Source organism: Colias croceus, chromosome 5, assembly GCF_905220415.1.
Source record: "Colias croceus chromosome 5, ilColCroc2.1".
Taxonomy (NCBI): Eukaryota; Metazoa; Arthropoda; class Insecta; order Lepidoptera; family Pieridae; genus Colias; species Colias croceus.
The window spans coordinates 524064-549070 of NC_059541.1; the positions used below are offsets into that span (position 1 = coordinate 524064).

Below are 25007 nucleotides of genomic sequence, written 5' to 3' on the forward strand. Positions count from 1 at the left end.
CTCCCAAGAGGTCCGTTGTTTTCGTCCTGACAATTTATAAACGGCTTCGTTTCATGCTAAAACAATTAGATATTCCCGTCGTTCGATTTTTTTCCAAAACATAATTAAATAAACAAAATTTATGGTAAAAATTTCAGTATGTCCTCTTCTTTCTTTTACCACTACTACTCACCGCGACGACCTGGTCATCCCCGTTGAGCGCGGCCTTCATCAGCACAGTCATCCCCATAGCGTCGGTCGCGTCTATCCCGGCGGGCGGCAGCAAGGCCCGCACGCCGCCCAGCAGGTCGGGCCGGCCGCTCAGCAGCGCGCGCTGGGCCAGCCCGAGCGCCGCGCGGGACAGCTCGTCGCCCGTGCGGGTGCAGCGCGACCACGCTGGCTCGATCGCTTCTTCTAGCCTGGAAAACAACAATTTTGAAATAATTAGCCAAGTAAATCTACCTACAATATTAGTAATTATGAAAAAGAAAGTCCTGTAATTTTTATCGGGTTTGGAAAAAATTTTAGTGTAACATTTTTTCGTTACGCGTGACATTTTACCGTTACGCGTCATCTTTTTCTTATCCGTACCACGCGTGATTCGACGTCGTATTTCTGTAAAGTTGCTCATAGTAAATTATTTTTTGAAAAATAAGATCATAAAGAAGTTTCACTTCTTACGTGTGTACACTAGTACACGCACATATTTTTTTTTCATTGTCACGACTTAACGAGTGAACAAATTAACAGATTTCGTTAACTCAATTGTTTCGTTGTTAGGGTAAGAATAAGAATTTAATGAAAGAAAACCATAAGAAATTAACGCTAAAAGTAAAAATATCAAAATAAGGGCCGTTTTAAAAAACTGAACAACGTCTATCGGCTCAACTGCAATATTATAACCACTACAAAAATAAATGTAATGTAATACGAATTTGCTTAAGCAGCTGTCTGAGTGTGTTATTGATTTAAACGCAGCGAGTTTTCGTTTCAGTTTAAAAAATCCTAGCACCATACTTCCGTCATATCCACTTAAAGCAACTCACGTAATAGGCCGTGGTGGGCAGTCTGCATGCGGCAGCAGCAATCTCGCAGCTTGCAGCACATCATCAGCGTCAGTAACCGCTGGTGGGGGTCGCAGTGCAGCATGTGTACGTGCAACACGCATCCATACAACATTAAAGCTTTCCCACTATAACTCCTTCAGATCTACTCACGTGATGGGTCTTGGAGGGCAGTCAGCATGTGGCAGTAGCAACCTCGCAGCTTGCAGCACATCATCAGCATCGGTAACCGCGGGCGGGGGCCGCAGGGCAGCATGTGCACGTGCAACCCGCAGCCACTCCCCGAGCGGGGGGAGTGCGCCCGCACCGCGCTCGCCCCACAGGGCACCCGCTGCACCGCAGGCACTGCCATTTGTGGTGTGCTCCAGCTGGGGAGAGTTAAAAGATATTCATAAACATTTATATAATTTTTATTCCACACATCACATGATCATCAGTCAAAATTGATTGCGTTTGTCTTAATTTAAATTATATTAAAAATTAAATTCATTAAATTTCGCATCATAGTTGAGTAAAAATATAACTTAAGATACCTGGACTTCGTGAAAGTGTTATCCATCCACAGTGCGTAATAAACGCCCCTTAAAGGAGTAATCATACTGTGTTTCACTACTGTGGAGTAATCATTTGGAAATCTTTCTCACATACTGCAAAATCGTAGATCGCAAATTGTACTATGAAATTTATTGTCTAAATTAAATAAAATTCGCATAAAATCAAACTAACCTGTGAACACCGCATAAAGTAGTACAGCGCCCTTTCCCCCGCAGGTGACAGCGGCGGGTGTCTCCCCACTAACTGTCTCAGCACAGCACGTAACTCCGCCGCTGAGCCCGCACACGTGGTCAGCAATACTGACGCTGACCCCGCTGAGCTCATGGAGCCAGCGGAATCTGCTGAACTGGTATTAGAACCGGAGGTGCCGGAGCCTCCTGGAGACGTTAAGAAGTAAAATATTAATTATAACTAAATAGTATTGTTACTCAATACAATGATGTTGATGTTTGTGGAGGAAGGAAGGTGGAATTCCTCCATCGAAAAAGGGAGGATCCTCGACCAGTCTACTCGACTGGCCGGCCGTTTAAGCCCCGATGAATGATGTTGGAAACTTGTATTTATGCTCTGTAGCGAAAACATTTCGCTTGCGCGATTAGAACGAGGTGTCGCTACATGTTAATTGTTTGGATCATGTTCGTATTTATTTATTTAATCGCAGATTTTGCTAATTTCACCAAATATTGTTCAAATATAATTTCTTTTTTACTGCAGTAATGTCTATAATTTGCCTATTTACATCGTGCTTCTATTGCAGTCTAAAATGAAATGCCTATAGTTATTTCAATTATTTCAATCATGTAAAACAAATCGATGCGATGATTTTTCTATCATAATTAATATCCATGAGTGCAAAAGTAAAAATCTACTTACCAGAGCCATTAGTAGTGATGCCGGAATCATGACTGAGCCCCAGCTGGCGATGATCCGGCCTGGGCGCGCCTGATGATGAACCGGATCCTGATCCAAGAGAACTCATTGACTCCCAACGGGATAAAGATAGTGCCCCTACAAATAAAGTTTTTACTTTATAAACGTTTAAGATTGTTTAGCTAGACATCTACAAATCTACCAAAAAACGTCTATAAAACTATTCTAGATAAAAATTCTAATTTGTAATCGTGAAATTTTTCTTCCCAAATTATTCATCATACGTTACGTTATTATTTATTCGTGAAAAAAGAAACTGCTCATTTGCAAAAATAAACTTTCCTGAATTATGCTGAAGGTTACCACCAAGTTACAGTGGAACCGCATTTTACCAGTGAGAAATGGGCAATCTAATGAACAAATAAGGAGTGTGTGTTAAATATGCAAGGCTATATACTCTGTGGAATAACAATTCACTTTCGAACATCACGCGTGAAAACAATTCGCTCCTACTGATGTTCGAAAGTTTGATTCTTTTGTTCACTTATCGATCATTTGGTATTTTGTAATCTTAGTTATGAAGTGCAAAGTGGAAACTTTGCTAAAATATCATTGTTAAAATATGCGTTCAAAAAATTTACAATCTACATGCGGTTCCACTATTACATTTTGGTAAGCTTCAGCGTAATGCAGGACAGTTTTCTTTAAATAAGAACCGAAATTAGTGACATACCTGAAGCAACTCTCCCTGCGTTCAAGTGGCTGTACGGCTGCAGCAGTCCCCACAGATCAGCACAGGTAGCAACCGCATGGTCCACTGTGGCCGGTGTGATGGGAGCAGAGCCTGAACCAGCTCCAGCGATCAGAGCGATCTCTTCGAGGAGTGTCTCCATACCCGCGCAGAGGTATACTGCTGCGTATCTGGAAGAAAAATTAAATTGTAAAATATTGATGTTGGATGTGGAATGGGTAGTTATTGGTCGGTTGAGAAAGTTTTGTTTTACAGGAAAAATATTGGTTAGTGTTTTTTTTTTTGATATAGTAAGTCGTTTTTGGCATGGGATGTGGAATGTAACGTTCGGTTGTTTTTTTTTTGTAGATTTTTTTTAAATGAATGTGAATAGTTTTTGTATTGAATGGTACAGAAACCGAACATTGAACATTAAACGATAGTGACGTTGATTCATTCACAGTTTAAATATTTCAGTTTTCAATTTAAAGATGATAAACATGACTTATGGCGTGTTATGTGTGTGTGTATTGTCAACTGTGGGTGTATGTGTGCCGCGGAGCCGAGCCGCCGACGTCGTGTACAATGTGTGTGTGACTCGATCGTAGCTACACGTGTGTATGTGTGACTCACTCGTGCACGAAGCTGGCGACCCGCACGTCGAGCATCCAGCGCAGGAAGCGTCCCGGCGCGAGCGTGGTGCGCGCGCGCGCCGCGGAGCCGAGCCGCCGCGCCGCGCTGCCCGACGTCGCGTACATCGTGCCCGCGCGGCCGCAGCCCTGACGGCGATATACATACATAAATAAATATTTCAGGACCATTTTCACACAGCACGATCTCATACTGAGATCCCATACTAAGCTTTCGCTCGTGTTATGGAAACCAGAGGGCCAAGACAAACGTCACAACGCAACGAATCTGCTACTGATACTAATTGTCATAAACGTATGATGTTTTGCTAAGTATTTGGTCACCAACAACGGTGACCAATGACCACCAACAAAATTTAGATAATTAAAATTAACACCCACACAGAGCAAGCATCTATGTTCATCAGACAAATATTATGTATAATGATATAGTATGTTATTATTGATAATTCCTAGGTCATTCTTATATCAATCATAGCTCTATTTTTATCTTATAAGTAATATTTACCTTTATACACGAATCGGCCAACGGCGTGCTCAAAATTATTCTAAACGCGCCAGCAACTTCATGTTTGGAACAGAAACCAAAGTTCTGTGACAGGCGCTGAGCCTCTCGTGCTATTCGAACTAAAGCTCTGAAAATTAAAATAGTAACGTTAGACCTGAACTTTGATAATATTATCAAAGATAGTGTTGAAATATGTCAATGTCAATCAAAACCAAAGAAAGTGCAAAAAAATTTGTTATAAAGCTGGAATAAGTGACAATTAAAAGCAATGATTTTAACTGAGTCAATTTGAATTTGATAGCAATTAATTATTTATGTAGGTGAGAAACAAGGTTGGACCTAACACGCTTCCTTGGGGGATACCTTATAAATTAAAACAACATGACTGATGATTTCGTTATTTTCATTTATTGTGTTTCGTATTTTAAACAATTATCAAATACTTTAATTGAAACTTAAACATACACACATTATGATCAATGTTTTTGATCGAATTTAGTGACAGAAATTGTGTCAAACGCTATTGCTAGATCTATGTCAACAAGAATGCTAGCCGCAACTGTACCTCTGCAGTAGATAAGCAAGTCGTGGTGGTGTATCTGGTGCAAGACGTGCAGCTAACTCCCGACAGCGTCCAGCCGCCAGCAGACGAGCTATCTCTGCTGCTGTCCACGGCACCACGCGTAGTTCTACCAGCCTGTTTAATTTAAACATACGTTGAATATTTTTAAACAAAACTAAACCGCCTGCAAATTTAAATGAGAAAACTAAACCAAATTTAAATGAGACTACATGGGAGGTACCAGCTTTTGCAATAAAATAAGTATTGTCAAAATTCGTATTTGTATTTTGAATGATCCTTTTTTGAAACTGGAAATAATTAAAATGACAAAAAATTCATGAGGAGGGATACGAACCCTTCTTTGCACCGTTTTGAAAAATTTGAAGAAATTCAATTGGTGAAAAATAATGGCGGCAAAACCGAAAGCTGTTGTAAAATGTTTACATTTACAGGGGCCTTTATTATTTTTAATTTGCATAAATGACCTACCTGACATTATGGACCAAAAGTGTATATTGTTTGCAGATGACATTTCAATAATTTATTCTGACGATCACAAAGAGATAAATTATAACATGACAATTAATAATAATTTAGAATTAGTATTGACATGGTTTAATGATAATAATCTATCTGCTAATATGACTAAAACAAAATTTATTCAATTTTCAATGTAACGGACAAATTCCATACCATCGAACAAACACATTACATAAAGTTCCTAGGGTTAAATGTAGATCAAAATTGCAACTGGAAAGCACATTGTGACATGATTACTGGAAAAATAAATAAGTTCGTCTATGCATTAAGAAGACTACGAAAAACAGTGTCCTTTAATGCTGCGCTTACCGCATATTACGGATACGTTACATCTGTGATACGGTATGGAATTATATTCTGGGGCAACTCGACAGACGTGACAAATGTATTCTTGGCACAGAAGAGGTGTATAAGGGCTATGTGCAATATTGGTCCCTTAGAATCTTGTCGACCATTATTCAAAAAGCACCATCTTTTAACACTCACGGGATTATACATTTTGGAAATTTGTATATTTGTTAAAAAACATGGTGAACTTTTTAAATACATGAAAGACCACTCTAGACTGGGACTAAGAGATCCAACACGTCTAATGATGACTAACTGCCGTTCAGCACTCTACCAAAAGAATGCAAGTGTAATGTGTGTAAAGATTTTTAACCATATACCAAAACATATAAGGGAACTACCAAAAAATTTAATGCACAAAAAATTAAAAGCGTGGCTTATTAATCACTGTTTCTATTCCTTAAACGAATTTTTTAGATTATAATTACCGAAACGATAAATGTACCTAACTTGACAAAAATTGACGTAAGAAATCAATTATTATGTTATAAAATGTAATAATCAAATTGTCATATTGCTATATTATAATTTATAATGTGTATGTAGTAAATAAATGTAAAATGAACTAATGTAAATAATATATTGTTTAAATAATTAAATTATAAAATTAAAATATTTGTATGCCAATTGTTGGCGAATTGTGCGGACGAAAAATTTATTATAACTTTGTAACCACAATTCATACAAATAAATTTTCATTTCATTTCATTTCATTCATTTACAATGATAAAGAAGTACCTATTATGCGAGTCAACCCAGACGAACTCGTCCGCACTAGTGACGTTAGTGCACACGGTGTCGAGCGACGGCTGCCGCACGAGCGGCGCGCGGCGACGGCGCGCGTCTGTTGCGCTGCCGTTCTCTGGAATTTGTTGTTTATTCTTATTGTATAGCTCTAGTTAATTCAGTTTATTAATATTCTGAATTTTGAGGTATGTAGGAAAATGTGAAGGAGATGATTATATTATGATGAAGATAAAACTTATAAGTGTAAACTAGTATGGGGTAATCGATATATCAAAGTAAGGATTTTTGTAGAGGTGTTAAGCTAAAGTGAACAGGTTATAGCAATATTATTGGCTAAGCCAGATAGAACGCGTACTTAGCGCACATCAGATCGTCGTCGCTCTGTTTGTGGTATGTTACCGCGTTGTACAACACAATTCGTCGTCATAGCATGCCTTTAGATTAGCGTTCTGATTCACGCTAAGTGTCCCATCTGGCAGAGTTATAAGTTTGTATAGTATAAAGGTGCAATGTAACGTCCAGCCAGTCAGCAAAGGTCATAGAAATATTAAGTTGCTATGTTGTAGGTAAAGGTTAAAGAAATAACAAGTTAGTATTGTGCAACGGTTAAAGCAATATTTATATAAAAATAATTATATAATAATAAGCTATTACCTGTGGCGCCATTACTACCAGCAGCACTAGAAGCGCTAGTAGCGGTGCTGCTGCTGTCGCGCGACCTCAGTGTCAGCTGCTTGATGGCGGAGCGGATATCTTCCAGCCCCCCGCCTCCTGGCCACGGGGATTGGAGCTGGAATATGAGAATGGGATTTATAATGAGAGATGAAAAATTTACGTATCGACATCTAGTTATGTTAAAATTTATAAACATTTTTAAAACATTGATTAATTCCGGTGTATGTGTTAGGTTTGTTGATTATTCAAATCGATACCATTAGAATTTCAATAAAACATAATATAAGTATTCGATCTATCTATTTTCTTCATTTGCATGCCGTAAAATGCATTTTCAAGTCATCTTCATCTGCCTTTCTTCATGTCCAAAATTTTGCAGTCCAGATAAAAATAAATCATATTCAAAGTTCAACATCAGGACGTTAAACACTCCAACACACTGCTTTACCTTCTTAAAAAGAAAAATCCTACATTATCCTAATCCTTACCTTATTAGGTCTATGTTTAGTCCTAGCATGCGGTGGTTGTCTCGGTCTGCGCGGTTCATCCCGCGCCGCGTCCGCCCCGCCACTGTCCGACATGGACGCGTGGCCGGACGACCTGTTTTCGTCCGAACTGCTGTTGCATTCGCGGACACCGTTCTGGAAGTTATTTATTATGATCAGCTGTATTGAATTAGCTCCTAAAAATTTTTTTCATCCAAATATAAAAGAGAACTGCGTTAGATAATGTCTTTAATCCTAAGCTTTAATCCAATAAAATCTATTTTGCGAAATAATAGTTTCATTAATCGTCATTCCAAAAACTAATAATCGAGACTAATAATTTCCAATTTTGAATAGCAATAACGTATTCATTCCATCGAAACAGATAGAATATTTATTTTATTTCCGATAACTAATATAAATTCATCTAATTACATAACCTAATATAGCTAATATGATACATATTATAAATAAGCATAACTTTCACAGATTATCAAACATTACGCAAAACGCATTGGAAAGTTCATCGAGACTCCAATGAATGAGTAGTTAGCATTTGTTTTCTCATTAATTAGCCAGAGTCATGATTACCGCGATTACTTGGCGTTATGCAGCGAAAGTTGTAAATAAAAACTGTATCATTGTCTGTCTGTCCCACGATCTCGTGGAAAAGCTGTGGGAAGAGATGAAAGGGAAAGCCGAGTGCGCTCACAGGTGCCGTTGATGTAATAAATGTTGTGACTAGAAAATTCCATTTTCAAGCGAACCAGAGTGATAATATAGAAATGTTTAATAAAAATAATAAACCCGTAACGTTAAACTACGACTGCAATAGAGCAACAAAAATACTATAATTGACAATGCTCTCTTCAACTTAAACTGAATAACATTGCTCGCAATTTATATCTAAAGGAAGCAAAATATCTCAGATTGAATTCTTTAAATCATCTTTTTCATTCGATTTTTCCCGCACTAGTAGGTACAGTTTTACTTCCGACTCTTATCACTCGCTGGTAGCACGCACCTCATCTTACGTAAAATACATTTTCTAGTTTTCCCAGCAGCAATGATAAAACCGCAAATCCCGTAACATTAATTTGTGGTTGGCGTGCTCAGTCCCATTTTAATTTGAACGTAGCGAATCAGCCTGATCACCTTCAGAGAATTATAAATATACCGTAACACGGTTACTGTTGAAACGGTAACAAATTATTCGAAATTATCACACTATTGTCCATTATTTTAAACTAGTTTATGTTTAGAAATACATCAGATTAATGGCTGGGTGTAACTGCAGTCAAACGTGCGCTAATGCGGAGAATGGAGGGAATCAGGTTAATTTTAGGTCTATAGGTCTGGGATTTAGGTGATGCTACTATAATTGTAATTGAATAATAGTATTCTTGTAAAAATAAAATTGGAAACGCTGAACGATTCTTATTATTTAGAACTATGTAAAATTATACATTTAAAATGCCACCTGTAATAATTAATGACTCATAATAGTACAATTAAGCGATTTACGAATAGTTACCACTAGTCAATAGAGACAGATCAAAGTTACTACCACCGTAAGGGCTTGGTCACGAGCGTGCGCGAGTTGTTCGCAGTTCTTGTAAATCTAGGTTCAGTAATCAGTATAGTATTATAATGAAAACACTACTGGACGAAAATTAATGTCAACACACAGTAACATATAGGTACCTACCTAGTAGTTTTGATTTGTCTAAATAAATAACGATTAAAGATGTCTGAGATATAGTAGGTATAAACTTTCTAACAATTTTTGATCTATATAATTAATATGAAAAATGTTTTATAAAATTGCTCGCGAATCGTGATAGTGCTAAAACGAGTCTGCTACCACTTACCAGCAATAGTAAAGTCTAATCCATGCTATAAACGACACTGCAGGGCATTTCAAATAGATCCTGTTGAAGTAATAATCAATAAATGTTTTATTATTCCCTATAGCCGACGCTTATACGGTTGTAAATTACATTGGACTCACTATGAAATGAGTATTGAAGCTTAAACGGAACACTGACTTTAGGGTTACCAAAAAAGAGGCCTTTACAAACAAACAAAAATAAAACTAGTAAACAGTTGCAAAACATTGTAAAAATAAAATTCCACTTATAGAAAACTGTACCAAATTAGAGAGCCTCTTTTTAATAGAAACTTAAATGCCACAACAAGGTTAAATCATATTTTCAATGCAAAAGTTTAAAATGACTATCAATATTAAAAATCACATACACTAAAGATTGAAGGGGCAATAGGCTCCTCTTTATCAACACAATCACGTTAATCACTATAATTAGAAAATGATTAAACAGCCAAGTCGTGACCGGCCAGACTGACCCGGAGCTGCCTATTGAAACCCTTGAAATCCGGGTCAAAACCAAAAGGAACCAAGGAATTCAGCCACTGAATATTTGTGAGCAGGAATTTTAATTGCTACCGTTATTTGATAGACCTATCTCACGTACGATCGCGATGCCACCTTAATAACTTGACTGATAAATAGATACCATCTAGTCGTATATTTGATAAACTTTGCTTGACCTTTGGTTGGAGAGTGAATAAAAAAATAATGAATGAGGTACTGCCCTAGCCAATTAGCATATACCTACTGGCATGTTAACAAAACAGTTTTTAAGAAAAAACTTTTGATTTATCCTTGTAAATTACTTCAATATTTCAGAATTAGATAGGGGAGACCGAGGGGAGTTGAAACAATTTTTACGTTTTGTTTAATATTACTCATATTATTGTCAGAAATCTTATGGCACTGGTACCAATCGATAGGTAATTCTATACACTTGCGAATGGTTAGCATAAATAAACGGTAAGCGTTAAAAATGATGGTGAAAAATTGACTTAATCGCAACAAGTCAACTTGTTTCAATTCCCCTCATACCGAGGTAAGATGAAACAGAGGTCGAGGAGAGATGAAACATTATGATTCTGGGGAGTAATAGGAGCTGCAAAATAAAAATGTTAATCTGATTCAAAGGTTTTAATTAAAACTTATATTTTCAAGTAATCAACGACCTTTATAAGTAATATTTTAATGACATATCAGTCAATTAGGTCTAATACAAATAATACACACTAAAATTAATAAAAATTAACATGCGTAACATCAATTATAATTAGTCAAATGTTTTACATTTTTTTTAAACTAAATCTTTGACATAAAATAGTTAATAATCAGTCGTTTTTTAAGTATTACAATAAGTACCTACTATAAACTATTTAAGGAACAATAATTTAAAAAATGTCAAAAGCAAATTTCTCCACCAGCACAAGTTTCATGAGCCCGAGCCCACCATTGGCATTTCAGACATTGAGCCCACTTTTCTTTGGATCTGTTATTTGAACATGATTCCATACAGTAAATGCAGCAGGATTCCTCTTCTTCTTCATCACTATCTTCTTTTCTTGACATCCTTAACCTTTTTAGTTTTACAGCCTGGTTTTGATCTTTTTCTTGCTTTAGTTCCTCCAGTTGGCATGCTTAAACAAATAAACATATTAAATCAATAATAACATCCTATAATCTTCGTACTTTTTAACTATAATCAGATATTAAATTAAAAGCAAGGAGAGTTGAAACAGACTGTTTCAAATCACCTCGGTGAGAAAAAACCTCCCAATTTTTACTCAAATCTCGATCAAGCAGTAAATAGACAGAAATCAAATTTACCAAGTATATTTCAAGAATCTATAGATAATAAGTTTTTAAAACGTATATAACTCAACCCAAAAAAGAAAACCAATATTAAAGTACAAGCATCGTAAAAAATCATGAAATACTTACTTTTTACGATTTTCGGCACATGTCATTCAGAACTACAAAACTGCACAAATGACGCCACCGGCGTGAACTGACGCGATAGCTTGTGGCACGAGATGTTTAAAAAAGACGTTGCCAGATCGCTAAAGGTTTTAAGTTCCGAGAAATCGGGACTGTTTCAACTCACCTTTGTTTCAAATCCCCTCGGTCTCCCCTACAACTTTTAAAATTTTCCATTCTAACATTTCAGAATGCAGAATTGCTTGGCATTAATGGTTTCCTTTTGAGGGCTATTGCACGCCTCACTTCGCGCAAAACATCTGATTTTTCAAACTTAAAATGTCTTTATATATCATACATTGCACTTGTAAGATAATACATATACACATATATTAAGAAAAAACACTACCTATTTTTAACATTCATGATATTTTTGATGTCATTTTTGTTATTTAAACTAGTTAAAAAACAGTTTAAAAAAGTTCTGTCTTGGACGTCCGTGTGTCTGTATGTACGGAGGATTTTCTTGTTAACACGATAGCGACCGAAATACTTTACTAATCGAGTCTTTTTTTTTTCTCTTACGCTTGAGTATGCTCAGGAATAGAACCCTTTCATTTTTCAGGGTCTTATTCGATGTGGTTTAATTGTTATTAAATAAACAAAAAAAAAATATCGACTGTTCTCCATAATTTTAGTATATCTATATATTATATTCTTTATTTTATTTTTATTTTATTTTTATATTTATAGTGTACTCAAAATTCACCATTATAAACTCGATTCTTTATACTATAAGCCAAGGTTTAAAAAAATAAGTTGGTAGTCAGTCCCTTAAACCTGCGCAGTTTCACATCTAGGTGGGGCCACAAGAAAAATAGCTCAATTATTACGGTACCGCTTTCTTTTCTTTTCCAACTGTTTTATTTTATTTCTTTTTTATATTTATAGTGTACTCTTTATAAATAATCAATTTTATTGTAAAGGATGAGATTATGAGGCGTGCACTTTTGGATTTTCCAAACTATTTTTTAAATGTTGTTATTAAGTAACTTAATATTTTAATGCCAGTCTTTATTAATTGTTAGTAGCCCTATTTATGATCAACCACAAGTGTCACGGCACATTAACAAAACGCCGTTATTCGCAATCTTATCAGATGCATGTGTATAATAATCGTTCCGATTAACATATTACATAACAAAATACTTTTGACTCGAGTAAATGCATAAATAACTAAACTTCTCTAGAAGCATGTCATAAAGGCCAGATTATTATTTCTGGTTTAACTTTGTTTACCAATCTATTTATTAAGTCAAACAGGAAAAGGTTTTAATAGCTCAAATGTTCGCTAGCATTTATCTGATCCAATGTATTTTTCCGTCTATATTCTTTACTTTCACTATATGTGTTAATTACAAATAGCATTTATCGCTCAATCAAGTGTCCTATACTCCTATCCTTGTTGTTATTACGTATATCGTGCTTCGGATCCGTAATTTTTCATCACATCACATCAGCCTATTCCCGTCCACTGCTGGACGTAGGCCTCTCCCAGATCGCGCCACTTTCCTCTTTCTTCGGCATACCGCATCCACCCAATGCCGGCCACCTTCTTTAAGTCGTCAGTCCAACGCGCCGCAGGGCGTCCTACACTACGCTTGCCTGTACGTGGTCTCCATTCAAGCACATGCCGACTCCATCGGCCGTCTGTTCTCCTACACACATGGCCAGCCCAGCGCCACTTTAACGTGCTTATTTTGCGGGCTATGTCGGTTACTTTGGTTCTTTGTCGGATAACCTCGTTACGAATTTTGTCCGACAAAGAAACTCCTAACATAGCTCGCTCCATAGCTCGCTGCGCAACGTTGAACTTATGGATGAGTCCGCATGTAAGAGTCCACGTTTCGGCTCCGTACGTCATTACAGGTAGGATGCACTGGTTAAATGCTCGCGTTTTTAAACTCTGAGGGATTGACGACTTAAATATATAGCTTAGCTTGCCGAATGCTGCCCAACCCAGGCGAATTCTTCTGTTGGCTTCCACTTCGAAGTTTTGTTTGCCTAGCTGGATGTTTTGGCCAAGGTAGATATAATTTTGCACAACCTCAAGCGTGGATTCATTAATGATCACAGGTCTTGGGACTGCGTGCGCGTTGAACATTACCTTCGTCTTGTCCAAATTCATCTTGAGGCCTACCCGTTGTGAAGAATCGTTTAGGTTGTTCAGCATATCGTCAAGCTGTTGCACGGATTCCGCTATTATAACTATATCATCTGCAAAGCGCAGATGCGAGATGTATCGACCGTTAATGTTGATTCCGCGTTCTTTCCAATCGAGTGTCTTGAAGATGTCCTCCAACGCATTTGAAAAGAGCTTTGGCGAAATAACATCACCTTGCCTTACTCCACGTTGCAACTGGATTGATCGTGTCGTATCGCATCTTGTCGTAATTTTTCGCCAGCTATTAAATGGTTAAATAACCGTTCATACACATCGCACTACAGCTGCATGCATCGTTGACTTCGGTTACAGCAATTATAGCACTTGACAAGTCACACGAAAACCGCAGAGATAGCTTGCGGCCAGAGATGGGACTCTAAAAACTCATTTGATGTGGCCACGAATGTGAAAGATCATGTTATGCAACAAGTGTGAGAACGCATCGTAATGGATACCACGTGAAACAAAAGAAAATCTCTTGTGCTTGTGGTCTGCGTTTGTTTTGCGTCGTTTGCTTGATTGTTGGTGTTTTAATGTCATGAAAGTTTAATTGTATGGGTTTAACTTCTCTTAAAATTTCTTCAATTTCCCTTATTACAAGAAGTCTATTTTCTTTTGAATTATATTATTTTACATACATCAAGAACTACCAACTTCCCCAGGGTGCTAGGATTAGTTACTATATTATTATGTCATACATCATTCGTCTGTTATAGGTACTCATTGTTTTAAACTGCATTGCTAAGACTACGTAATTCTATTACGTGCTGCTTTTTATGTAAGTAGGTTTTCCTAAATAGTTCTTCAACGCATCAATAGCTATTGTGTGAAATATAGAAGTTACTTAATATTGGAAATTTGAATATTCTTCGGATGTCCAAATTTAAAAAAAAGACTAATTCTTTCCCGTATAAACTCTTCAACATACCCGTTACTCCACTGAAAGTAACGATAAGAAACACAGTGGAATAGTAAATAGTCTACGACCCCAGAGGCCCTACATAATATGTGTAAGTGAATATTCTATTTAAAAGAAAGTAGGATTATAATTTACAATTGTTTATATCAATTACAATAGAAATAGAGCAAATGACTCTTATGAAGTGCTTATTAAATCTCAAATTAATACTCTCTAATTAGATCGCCACTTTAGAAATAATACTTACCCCCTATTCTGCTCTTCCGATCAAGATTTATTAGTACCTACATATATTTTCAGAGTTTAGTGTCCAGGAAAAACATTAGATATATTCCTCACCTGCGTCGGTGTAGCCTCCGGCCGGTGATCATGCTTACGCCTCTCCAGAGCATAGCTGCTCTGTACAGGCGCACTACGGACTGGCGAACTGGCGACTGTGATCTGTGAGACAGCGCTGACTGGCTTCAGCTGCGCGGTGCTCGGACTGTCTTCTGTGACTGGTTGCTGCTCTTCTGGGTTTGCTATGGGATATAAATCATCTTTATATTTTGATGTAAACATTCGCATTCAGATCTGCTTTCATCTGTTTCCGGCATATTTTTGTAAAAAATTCTAATTCTCTATGCTTAAATTCATCTAGATTGTTTCGATTTCATTCACAAATGCACGATAATGGTTATAAACCTAATTTTTTTTTTTTTTTTTTTTTTTTTTTTTTATGTCAGAGCAAGCAAAGGAGCAGGTGGGCCACCTGATGTTAAGTGGTCACCACCGCCCATAAACACTTGTAACACAAGGAGTGTTACAGGTGCTTTGCCGGCCTTTAATGGACAAATACGCTCTTTTCTTGAAGGCCCCAATGTCGTAGTTGTTCGGGAACACCGCAGGTGGCAGATCGTTCCACAGTTTCACCGTACGCGGAAGGAAGTTGCGGGTGAAGCGGACAGTGGTGGAGCGCCAACCATCCAGATGGTGCGGATGGAACTGGTTTTTACGGCGTGAGGTCCGGTGGTGGAACTGTGCGGCTGGTAAAAGGTGGAACAATTCCTCAGAGCACTCCCCATAGTAGATTCTGTACAGTATACAGAGAGACGCAACGTCTCTCCGCACTGACAGTGGATCGAGCCTATCGGAAAGCCTACGGTCATCGACAATTCGAGCTGCTCGACGTTGGATGCGGTCAAGAGGAAGGAGTTGATACTGTGGGGCTCCGGCCCAGAGATGAGAACAGTACTCCATATGCGGTCGCACCTGAGCCTTGTACAGCTGAAGTCGGTGGGCCGGCTTGAAGTACTGTAATAAGTAATTATTAAGTAACTAGCACTAAATTGGATGACTCTTAAATCGGGCTATTTTGTTGTAATCATAACATTATTACGAGTCAAGAAACAGAGAATTTCAACAAATAAGTAATTTAACAATCTAAGACCATCTGTTAACATAAGTTTAGAAAATATTTGATACTAGCTGTGCCCGCGACTTCGTCCGCGTGGAATAGTGACTGCATAGTAGTTACTACTTTAATACACAATTATTGAGTAAACACGTCTTGAAACACGTACTACCATAAACAACTAAATTATAAGTACTTACAGATTATTTTACAATTAAGAAATAAAATAAATAATAACACAAAATAACTGTTGGTAAAATTTATTAGTTTATTACTAAACTGAGCTAAAAAACTTAGGTACAAAAGAGTTCAAAATTTCCAGGGTATGGCTATCCTCCCGCTCCCATATCCTTCTACTTTCATAGACTTTCAACTTTTCCCTTTCACCCCTAGTAAATGGCAGAACCGATTTTGATGTAAACCATGTCTAATTGTACCTATATGTAAACATCATATCCTTTCGTTTGGTGCTCCATTTGGATTATTTATCCCCACTATATCACCCCTAAGGTGCCCTATATTTAATAAACAGATGAACCGATTTTGATAAAACATGACTAATTGTAATTCAGACGTCAATTGATATGCCGCTTGAGTATATTGTTTGACCACATTCGATTATTCATTCCCACTTTTACCGCTATAATCCAATAAATGGATGAACCGATTTTGATTAAATACCTATGCCTCATTATACTTCTCACGTCATGTCATGCCCTTTCATTTGATATGCCACTTGGGTATATTTGACAAAATTCATTTTTTTATTCCCACTTTTATACCTATATCCAATAAATGGATGAACCAATTTTGATAAAATATGTCTTATTGTACTTTACACGTCATGTCTTTCATTAGATACGTCACTTGAGTATATTTGATAAAATTCATTTATTTATTCCTACTTTTACCCCTATATGAAATAAATGGATGAACCGATTTTGATAAAATTTGACTAATTGTTTCTGACAGGTCGTCGTCTATTTTCATTTGATATATCACTTGGGTATAACTGACAACATTCATTTTTTCCATTCCCACTTTTACCCCTATATATTATAATAAACGGATGAACCGATTTTGATACACTAAGTAGGTATATCTAAGAACAACTAATGTAACAAACTATATATATGCATCTAATTCGTTTTACCCGTTAGCGAGCTACGGTTGCACAGACGGACACGCAAACATACATAGCGGACGTAACACCCCTCTTTTTGCGTTGGGGGTTAAAAATATAATACCTACGACATAATTTAAAAGACATTTTATGTAGAAAATTTACCTAGAAGTAACCATAATGCTATTTGTGCAGGTTTTAGACTTATGAAGTTATGAGCAAAAAACTAAATAAAGGTCCTTTGATCCCCCTACTACCCCCTCAGCTAAATCCCCCCCCCCCCCACGGTACTTTCAATATGATCATCTGGACATGTCAAGGAATAACTTTAGCGTATAATTTACGTAATAAAGTTATTCATGTATAGAATAGAATGCCTTAGCAAGTTAGCAAATGTTCGCCGTGATTACTTAAATGGTCATAACTTTTTTATTTATGAACCGATTGACATGAAATAAACACTAAATGTTAAGTGAAACTTACCACAATATATTAGTGAAAACCGCATCTAAATCGGATAAGCCGTTTCTGAGATTAGCGTGCACGAACATACAGACAAACAGACAAACCGACAAACAGACAAACAGACAAAAAATTTTTTAACTACAGTTTTGGGTTCAGGATCGATTTAATAATAACACCTGCTAAGTTTTTTTTTAATATTTTCATTGTACAGACATCACTTTTCTACAATTTTATTATATGTATTGATGATGATGATGATGATGATATATGATGATGATGATGATTTAATAATAACACCTGCTAAGTTTTTTTTTAATATTTTCATTGTACAGACATCACTTTTCTACAATTTTATTATATGTATTGATGATGATTTCTATTTCAAACCTAATTTCGAATTGTGTTTCAAAAACAACATTCATTTGCCTTAAATCATCACACATTTGTTTCACAAATTCAAGGATCATAATAATTGGCCAATGCATAATATTATGGACATAATGACATCGGGCTTAAATAAAATGCAATATTGCTTCATCGTCATTGTAAAACAGAAATTACTGAGTTGCACATTCGCGAACGAATTTATTCTAATATCGATGCAACATATGCAAAGCGAGCAATTAGCGGTTTTGAAACTATATCGTGACTATTGACTTTTTTCTTTGTGTCTGTTTTTGTTGGTATTTATTGCTCTACCTAGATTAAGAACTTCGATCATAGCTTTTATTTAAATAGATGCCAGCTGGATGGCTGATGGGTACATCTTCTGCAAGGATGTCCATTATACATGGAAATGTAGAATGGAGATAAAAAAGATACCAAATGTATGTACCTAGATCAACCCTTAATTTTTTCTATCGGCAGGCTTCAAATAGGCAATTTAAGTTCTAATGATTCAAATTTGAAGTCCATAATATTATCATTTAAGATGGTTTAGTTTGCATCATATTATGTTGATGACGAAATAAATAGTTATGTGCAAACACAATAATTGCTATTTAACGACGTCTGGCACATACAGCTTCATCTACTTTCGCATTATGCTTTTTGCTTGACACGAACAATTTCCTTTGTATGTTAGTATGAGTATTGTTAGCATCACGCTATAAAATAATTTTCCAAATTTGAAGTAATTTTGCGAATTTTGATTACATTTAATGTTGGCTATGTACCTACCCCCATGCATTGATTGGTAGTGAGGATGTTTCATTTATTAAAATAGCTATTTCAATACTAAACATCTTGCTATTGCTGATTAAGTCACACCTTAAATTTATCAAATAAATCATCAGCTTTATAAACAGGTGATTAATAGACTATTTCTTCCATCCTTTGAAATATAAACGCATTAAGCTGGATGTGTCCAATCAACGTCATTTACATAATATCCAGATATTTCCCGCGATATGACACAAAGTGGCTTACCGACTATTAGATCCCATGATACACGATCAAAGTGTCCGCAGTTATCTAACGAAGGAAACTTATTTATTCGAATGGCTATTGCAATAGTCTTGATTAGCGTTGGCTGGATTTATTACCGGATTCCGTATATGGGCTGGTATCGTACGAGGAGCATGTTATCGTGACTACTTGAGACTACAGGAGAAATTAGGTTGCGGTACTTTATGGCTATCCTCCCACTGTATGAAAAACATGGTGAAAGAAAATGATGGGGCTTATCGTTATTACGTTAGTGTAGATTTTTTGAATGAATTTGAGAGTGCATCGTGGGCAGGGTAGGTAGATAACAGATATCTTTTAAATTAAACTTTGTGTTGTCTTGATGCTTGTTTTTAGGTGTTATAAGTAGGTGGAATAAGTAGGACAAAGAATACTTGAGATAAAGCTATGAATCGCATCGTCGTTTGTATATGACTAGGCCACCTCTACGTTTTGGATGGTACGGAAAAGCTCTCGTTACTCGTAGAGGGGGATTAAATTGAATTTAGTAAATATTATTTTATATTTCTTTGCAGAACTTTAAAACGCGTACTCTTTTCACAAGATTCTTGTTCTATTAGTTTAATAAACACCTGTTAATGAGAAATCGGGTAACCAGGTTACAATTACATGGAGATTACGAAATCAAAATTTTCAATAAAATGCCTGATGATTGTGTTAATGTGTAAGCGTTCTTACAGACGAACGGCAAGTTGTGAACGGCAGAGGCTTCAGCCGTTCGTCTGTTCGAACTCTTGTGTAGGTACACTTATAATACTCACGTTTAGCAGGCGGGTCGGTGGGCGGCGGTGGGGTAGTCGCGCGGTGCGCATGCGGCGGTGGCGAGAGGCGCCTCGCGTGCGCCGGCGCCGCGCCCGCCACGCGCACGCGCAGCGCCCGCGCGCCCGACACACCCGCGCCGCACCACGTGTCGTCCGAAGGCCGGGAGCCGCTCGATGGCCTGGAAGATTTTTGTATTGTAGTGGATAGAGACTATTTTTGATACTAAACTCTTTTTAAATATTATAGATAAAGATTGGTTTAGGTATCATTGTACTGTACATTACGTTGATGCTATTTTAATTTTTAATGCAGAATATTCTTTTGTGAAAAAATATTGTTAGAGTTTGGTAGCTCTATTTTTTCGCTCTAGCTCTATCGTTTCTTGTTCTTATACTAAGGTAGAGTTGATATAAGTGTTGGAAATTTCCGAAAATATAGCTGGATAGGTACTTTGTTCAAAATCATCAGAGACTGGAATTCAGACATTCATACTTATTGCTAACACTATTATTGAAATTTAAATTATAAAGTGTATGCGCGTCTAATGTGTAATTTAAAGTTAATTTATGTAAATTATGTTGTAATGAGTTAATCTACATAATAATATGTAATTTGTTTTAATTGCGTGTAACCATTATTTTGTAGTTACTTATGTTAACATTTTATAGGGTATAAAACAAAAGTTTACCTAATTTATTAATTAGGTAATTCTATTTGACACAATAATTTTTCTAATATGGCTTCGAAAATCTGGCTCTCCCACCCTGTCCTAAAAGCTTAGTAAACTCAAGAAAAAGGTTCATGTAACTATAACTCTACGTGCTACAACCCTGTGCACAGTCAGCAATGAGCAAACATAAAATTTCTCCGATTACCTGCGCACAATTTATTGCAGTTATATCTTCATATCATTGGCACGTGACCCTATTCCTGATGCATTGGATCACGTAATATATTAAGCAAAGACGTTTTCACAAACTGGCCATCTACGCATTGCTAACGGTATAGGGGTTAACATTGTAACCCGTATCGATCGCGTGACGAACTGATGCTGCCGCGAATCGTCTGCGCAGGCAACGGTTAAATGTGATACTTTGATGCTCCTAAACGCCAGAATTTAAATATGTTTTTCATGAACTATTTATGTATTTGAAAACACAATATGTTACAACTATAGAAGTAAAAAGAAACAGTAAACTAGAAAGAAGCTTGAAGCTTTTAGCTTTGTAAGAAAAGTAGTGAATAAAGAGAAGCCTGAAAGATATCTAAAGGCCTAAGGGATAGCTACGTGTAACATATTGATTGCTGCTTCTATCTGTATTATATTTTTTTAGCCTACAGATTTGATCATTTGTATCAATGGATAACAAAATAAATATAAAAATATCGCCGTTGTTTTGAAGAGAGAAACCTGCGGAATTAGTGCATAAATACGAGTTGAAATCTAGTGAAATCGAGCAGATTTTTATTCAATAAAGATACTTATTAACCGAATTTCTATCAGTGAGGGGCAATTAGTGACATACAAAATAATATTTCATATTAATAGTGAATAATTTCTGAATCAAAAGTCTAGATTCATTAATAACTAACATGTAAATTAAAAAGATTTAACTTTACAACTTGAATGCTAGATTAAGTAATAATGCAACGGTACACACGATTAGAAGTCTAGATCAGATGTTATAAAATCTAGAAACAGGTTCAAAAACAGACGTAATCAGGTTCCATTTGTATATTCAATTTGCTTTTCTATTAATGCTTTGACTGATATTATGAATATATTAATATTTAATTCAGCATATATTTAACCGATTTTATATATAGAAGAATATAATCTTTATTAGGTATTCAATTCAGTTTCGCAGAACTCTATCATTTTAAATTTCAAACTATTTTTTAATATTTGAGAAATTAGGATTTTATTTCAATGAACGACTTTTTTAATTGATACACAATGATATTATATGTATATACATACATAAAATATCATTGTTGATACATGATAAATTCACCAAGGACTGTATGATTAATAACATTGGTATCTACATAATAATATAAAAGTAGGTAGTAAGTAGTTTAGTAGAGTCTGACCTGATAAAGTATTTTACAAAGATTTTTACAAGGTATTTCGTTGCATTGGCTTAATAAATGGCAATAGTTGTATTGTTTTCATAACAAACAATTAGTAACTAAATAGTTAAGCGAATTGCTAAAATAAAACATAAAGATTGGAAGTAGCTTTGTAAACTTAAAGCATGTTTATAAACATAATTTGCTAACAGCTAATTTGTTTCACTTAATTTACAAACAAACACAAACGCGGTATTGACATGTTGTAAAATAAATTGTATGTTCCTTGAATTTGAAAAGGTTCTTCTTGCTCCTATGATGTAACTGCATCGTGCTCTTAGATGACTAATGTGAAACAGAAGCAACATCAAGAGAAAGTGCAGTTGTTTTTATCGTATAGGAGGTAGCAACGTTGACAAGTGAGCATTTTAGTATAGTTGGTTCTTTGATATGCTGTTCCTCTTGCTATTTCGGTTACAGTCCGGGCTGTCTGGCTGGCCGCAGTGGTTGCGTTTATTAGTGCGCATCTTATCTGCACAGGAAAATATCCTTAATTTAAAGTCATTTTTTAACGCGTAATTTTTAATCTTTTGCCTTTAGATAGATCCAACAGACATAATTTTTTTATTGCAAGACGTTTTATTCGTTGTTAAATAGGTGCCAGACGCGATTTTTTATTTAAAATAATTAAAATGTCATCGAAATAAGTGAAATTCTATCAAGATGAGTCCCCGTAAAGGATAAGTAATAACTGTGTTACTTATACTATATATAATATTCATTTTACTATTTACAATTTTTTTGCAACAATCTACCATGTTGCGTTCTTTTCCCAACGAACCACAAATAGGACGTTAATGTAAACTTGATAAAAACCAAATATCATCAAGATATTAAAGACTTTTTAACGGATTTTAAATGCGATTTATTCATTGTATTATTCTCCCGAGTCTTTAATTTCTAAATGTATAATACTCGCGTAAAATCAAACACTAGAAAATACAAATATCATCAAATTCATATTTATACCCAAAAGTGTAACAAATATGAAACCATCTATTAAAAATATTAGTTTACTAATTATTCAATATAAGTATTAAAAAAGGATAATATAATATAAATAATAAAGTTATTACTTACCTTTTAAGCGGACTCATGTTGATGTAATTTCACTTATTTCGATGACATTTTAGTTATTTTGAAATAAAAATTGCGTATGGCACCTATTTTACAACGAAAAAAACGTCTTGCAATAAAAAATTTATGTCTGATGGATCTATCTAAAGGCAAAAGATTAAAAATTACGCATTAAAAAATGACTTTAAATTAAGGATATTTTCCTGTGCAGATAAGATGCGCACTAATAAACGCAACCACTGCGGCCAGCCAGACAGCCCGGACTCTAACCGAAATAGCAAGAGAAACAGTATATCAAAAACCCAACTATACTAAAATGACTTTTTTTAAAACGTTGCTAGCTCCCGTACCATTAAGTGTATCACAATCACACATACAGATTACAGACGGTTGACTTTGTTTCTTGTCAAACGTAGTGTCACAAAAACGAATTGATTACACCGAGAGCAAAAAAACTACAAAAAACCGAAAGTGACAGAACACGTATTGTCAGCTATCTCGCCAGGAAACATAAAGTTATGGAAGTGTTTCTTGTGTGAACATAATTACGTAAGCATGAGGAAACGGCTGATTAAAACGACTCCACTCTTCCTATCAACTTTATTGAAATCTCACGCATTGCTAACAATCGCTATAATTGCGGGTATATCAATAAACCGTTGCGTTAATTGACGGAGATTCAATCTTAACTTGATATGAATAGAGCGTAAAATGGAATAATAATTTATACGATGAAGATGTTAGATAGTGAAAAAACATGATCGATTTCAGCCCTGTTATGCTTATAGATAAAACTTCAGGAACTATGCAAATATTACATGATGCGAAGAAAGTAAACGAAACGAAGTTTAAATCTATACATATAATAAATCTGTAGAAGGGTCAATTCTGTACATTGAAAATATTGAAAAAATAAATAGCAGGGGGTGACACTGGATCGATACCAAACCCAAATATGCGATTAAAAAAATTTTTGTCTGTCTGTCTGTATGTGAAGACATCACGTGAAAACTAACGGTTCGATTTCGATGAAATTTGGTAGGTATAATTATACCTTATTATCTTGGGCGTAAAATAGGATACGTTTTATCCTGGAAAAATACGTAGAAAAAAAATTAATATTAATTTTTCAGTTTTATCCACAGACGTTGTTCTGTAGAACCGCGAACACACGTTGCGTATTATTATAGGCCTAGCCGTATTTGGGAATTGGGTCCAATAGATATTTATAAGATGTCATTGTCAGAGTTACTCAAAATGGAGAAATAAACCATCCATGCGAAGACCGACATCCGCGCGGACGGAGACGCGGGCGAAAGCTAGTACTGAATAAAGTAGACTGTATGGAGTGAAATTTAATAGAGACAGAAATAAACGAATTAATAACTGTAAACGTACAGTTTTTAATGCTATGTTATCAATAACACATACTGGCTTTCAATTTATTAATTTTAAACAAGAAAAAATAATTACTTTAATAAATAATAATAATGATCGTCGACTGAAAAGAAAAAAGTCACAAAACGCGTTCTACTCGGACAGTAGACACCATGTAGATACAAAGAGTCAAAGTACTGATACATGGAATATGGATGCGGATACATTCATCGTCTAACGGTATCAGTATTATGAAGTATTCAAATGTAATATAGAATTTAACATTTTCAAGTACTTTATAGAAGGTAACTTGGATAAACATAGAGGATAGGTTTTATCCCGTATCCCATGAAAACGGGAAGTATGCGAGTTTTTCTTTGCAAAAACTTTACTTCAGTAAAATATACGTACTCAGTTTGTGAATAATCCATAACGAAAGAAGCACTCAACTCATCTCTCAGCCAAAACTATACCTACCTATTAATATAAACTTTTAAACACCACCATTAAAAGCGAATCAAGCAAAACGATAACCGCCGAGAAATAAATAAA

The 25007-nt window shown here is 35.8% G+C and overlaps 1 protein-coding gene across 1 annotated transcript in view; it reads right to left on the reverse strand.

The window, feature by feature from the left end:
- The window catches only part of LOC123692120 (ankyrin repeat and BTB/POZ domain-containing protein 2), a 37480-nt gene that overhangs the window by 7529 nt on the left and 4944 nt on the right, over positions 1–25007 (reverse strand). The window contains exons 2-14 of the mRNA XM_045636773.1: positions 19868–20046; positions 14998–15179; positions 7717–7869; positions 7208–7343; positions 6545–6668; positions 4922–5053; positions 4357–4483; positions 3832–3977; positions 3202–3389; positions 2472–2606; positions 1770–1975; positions 1197–1411; positions 173–398 (exon numbers count right to left, since the gene is read on the reverse strand). Coding sequence (XP_045492729.1) covers positions 173–398; positions 1197–1411; positions 1770–1975; positions 2472–2606; positions 3202–3389; positions 3832–3977; positions 4357–4483; positions 4922–5053; positions 6545–6668; positions 7208–7343; positions 7717–7869; positions 14998–15179; positions 19868–20046 — 2149 coding nt within the window. The remainder of the gene's footprint in view (positions 1–172; positions 399–1196; positions 1412–1769; positions 1976–2471; positions 2607–3201; positions 3390–3831; positions 3978–4356; positions 4484–4921; positions 5054–6544; positions 6669–7207; positions 7344–7716; positions 7870–14997; positions 15180–19867; positions 20047–25007) is intronic.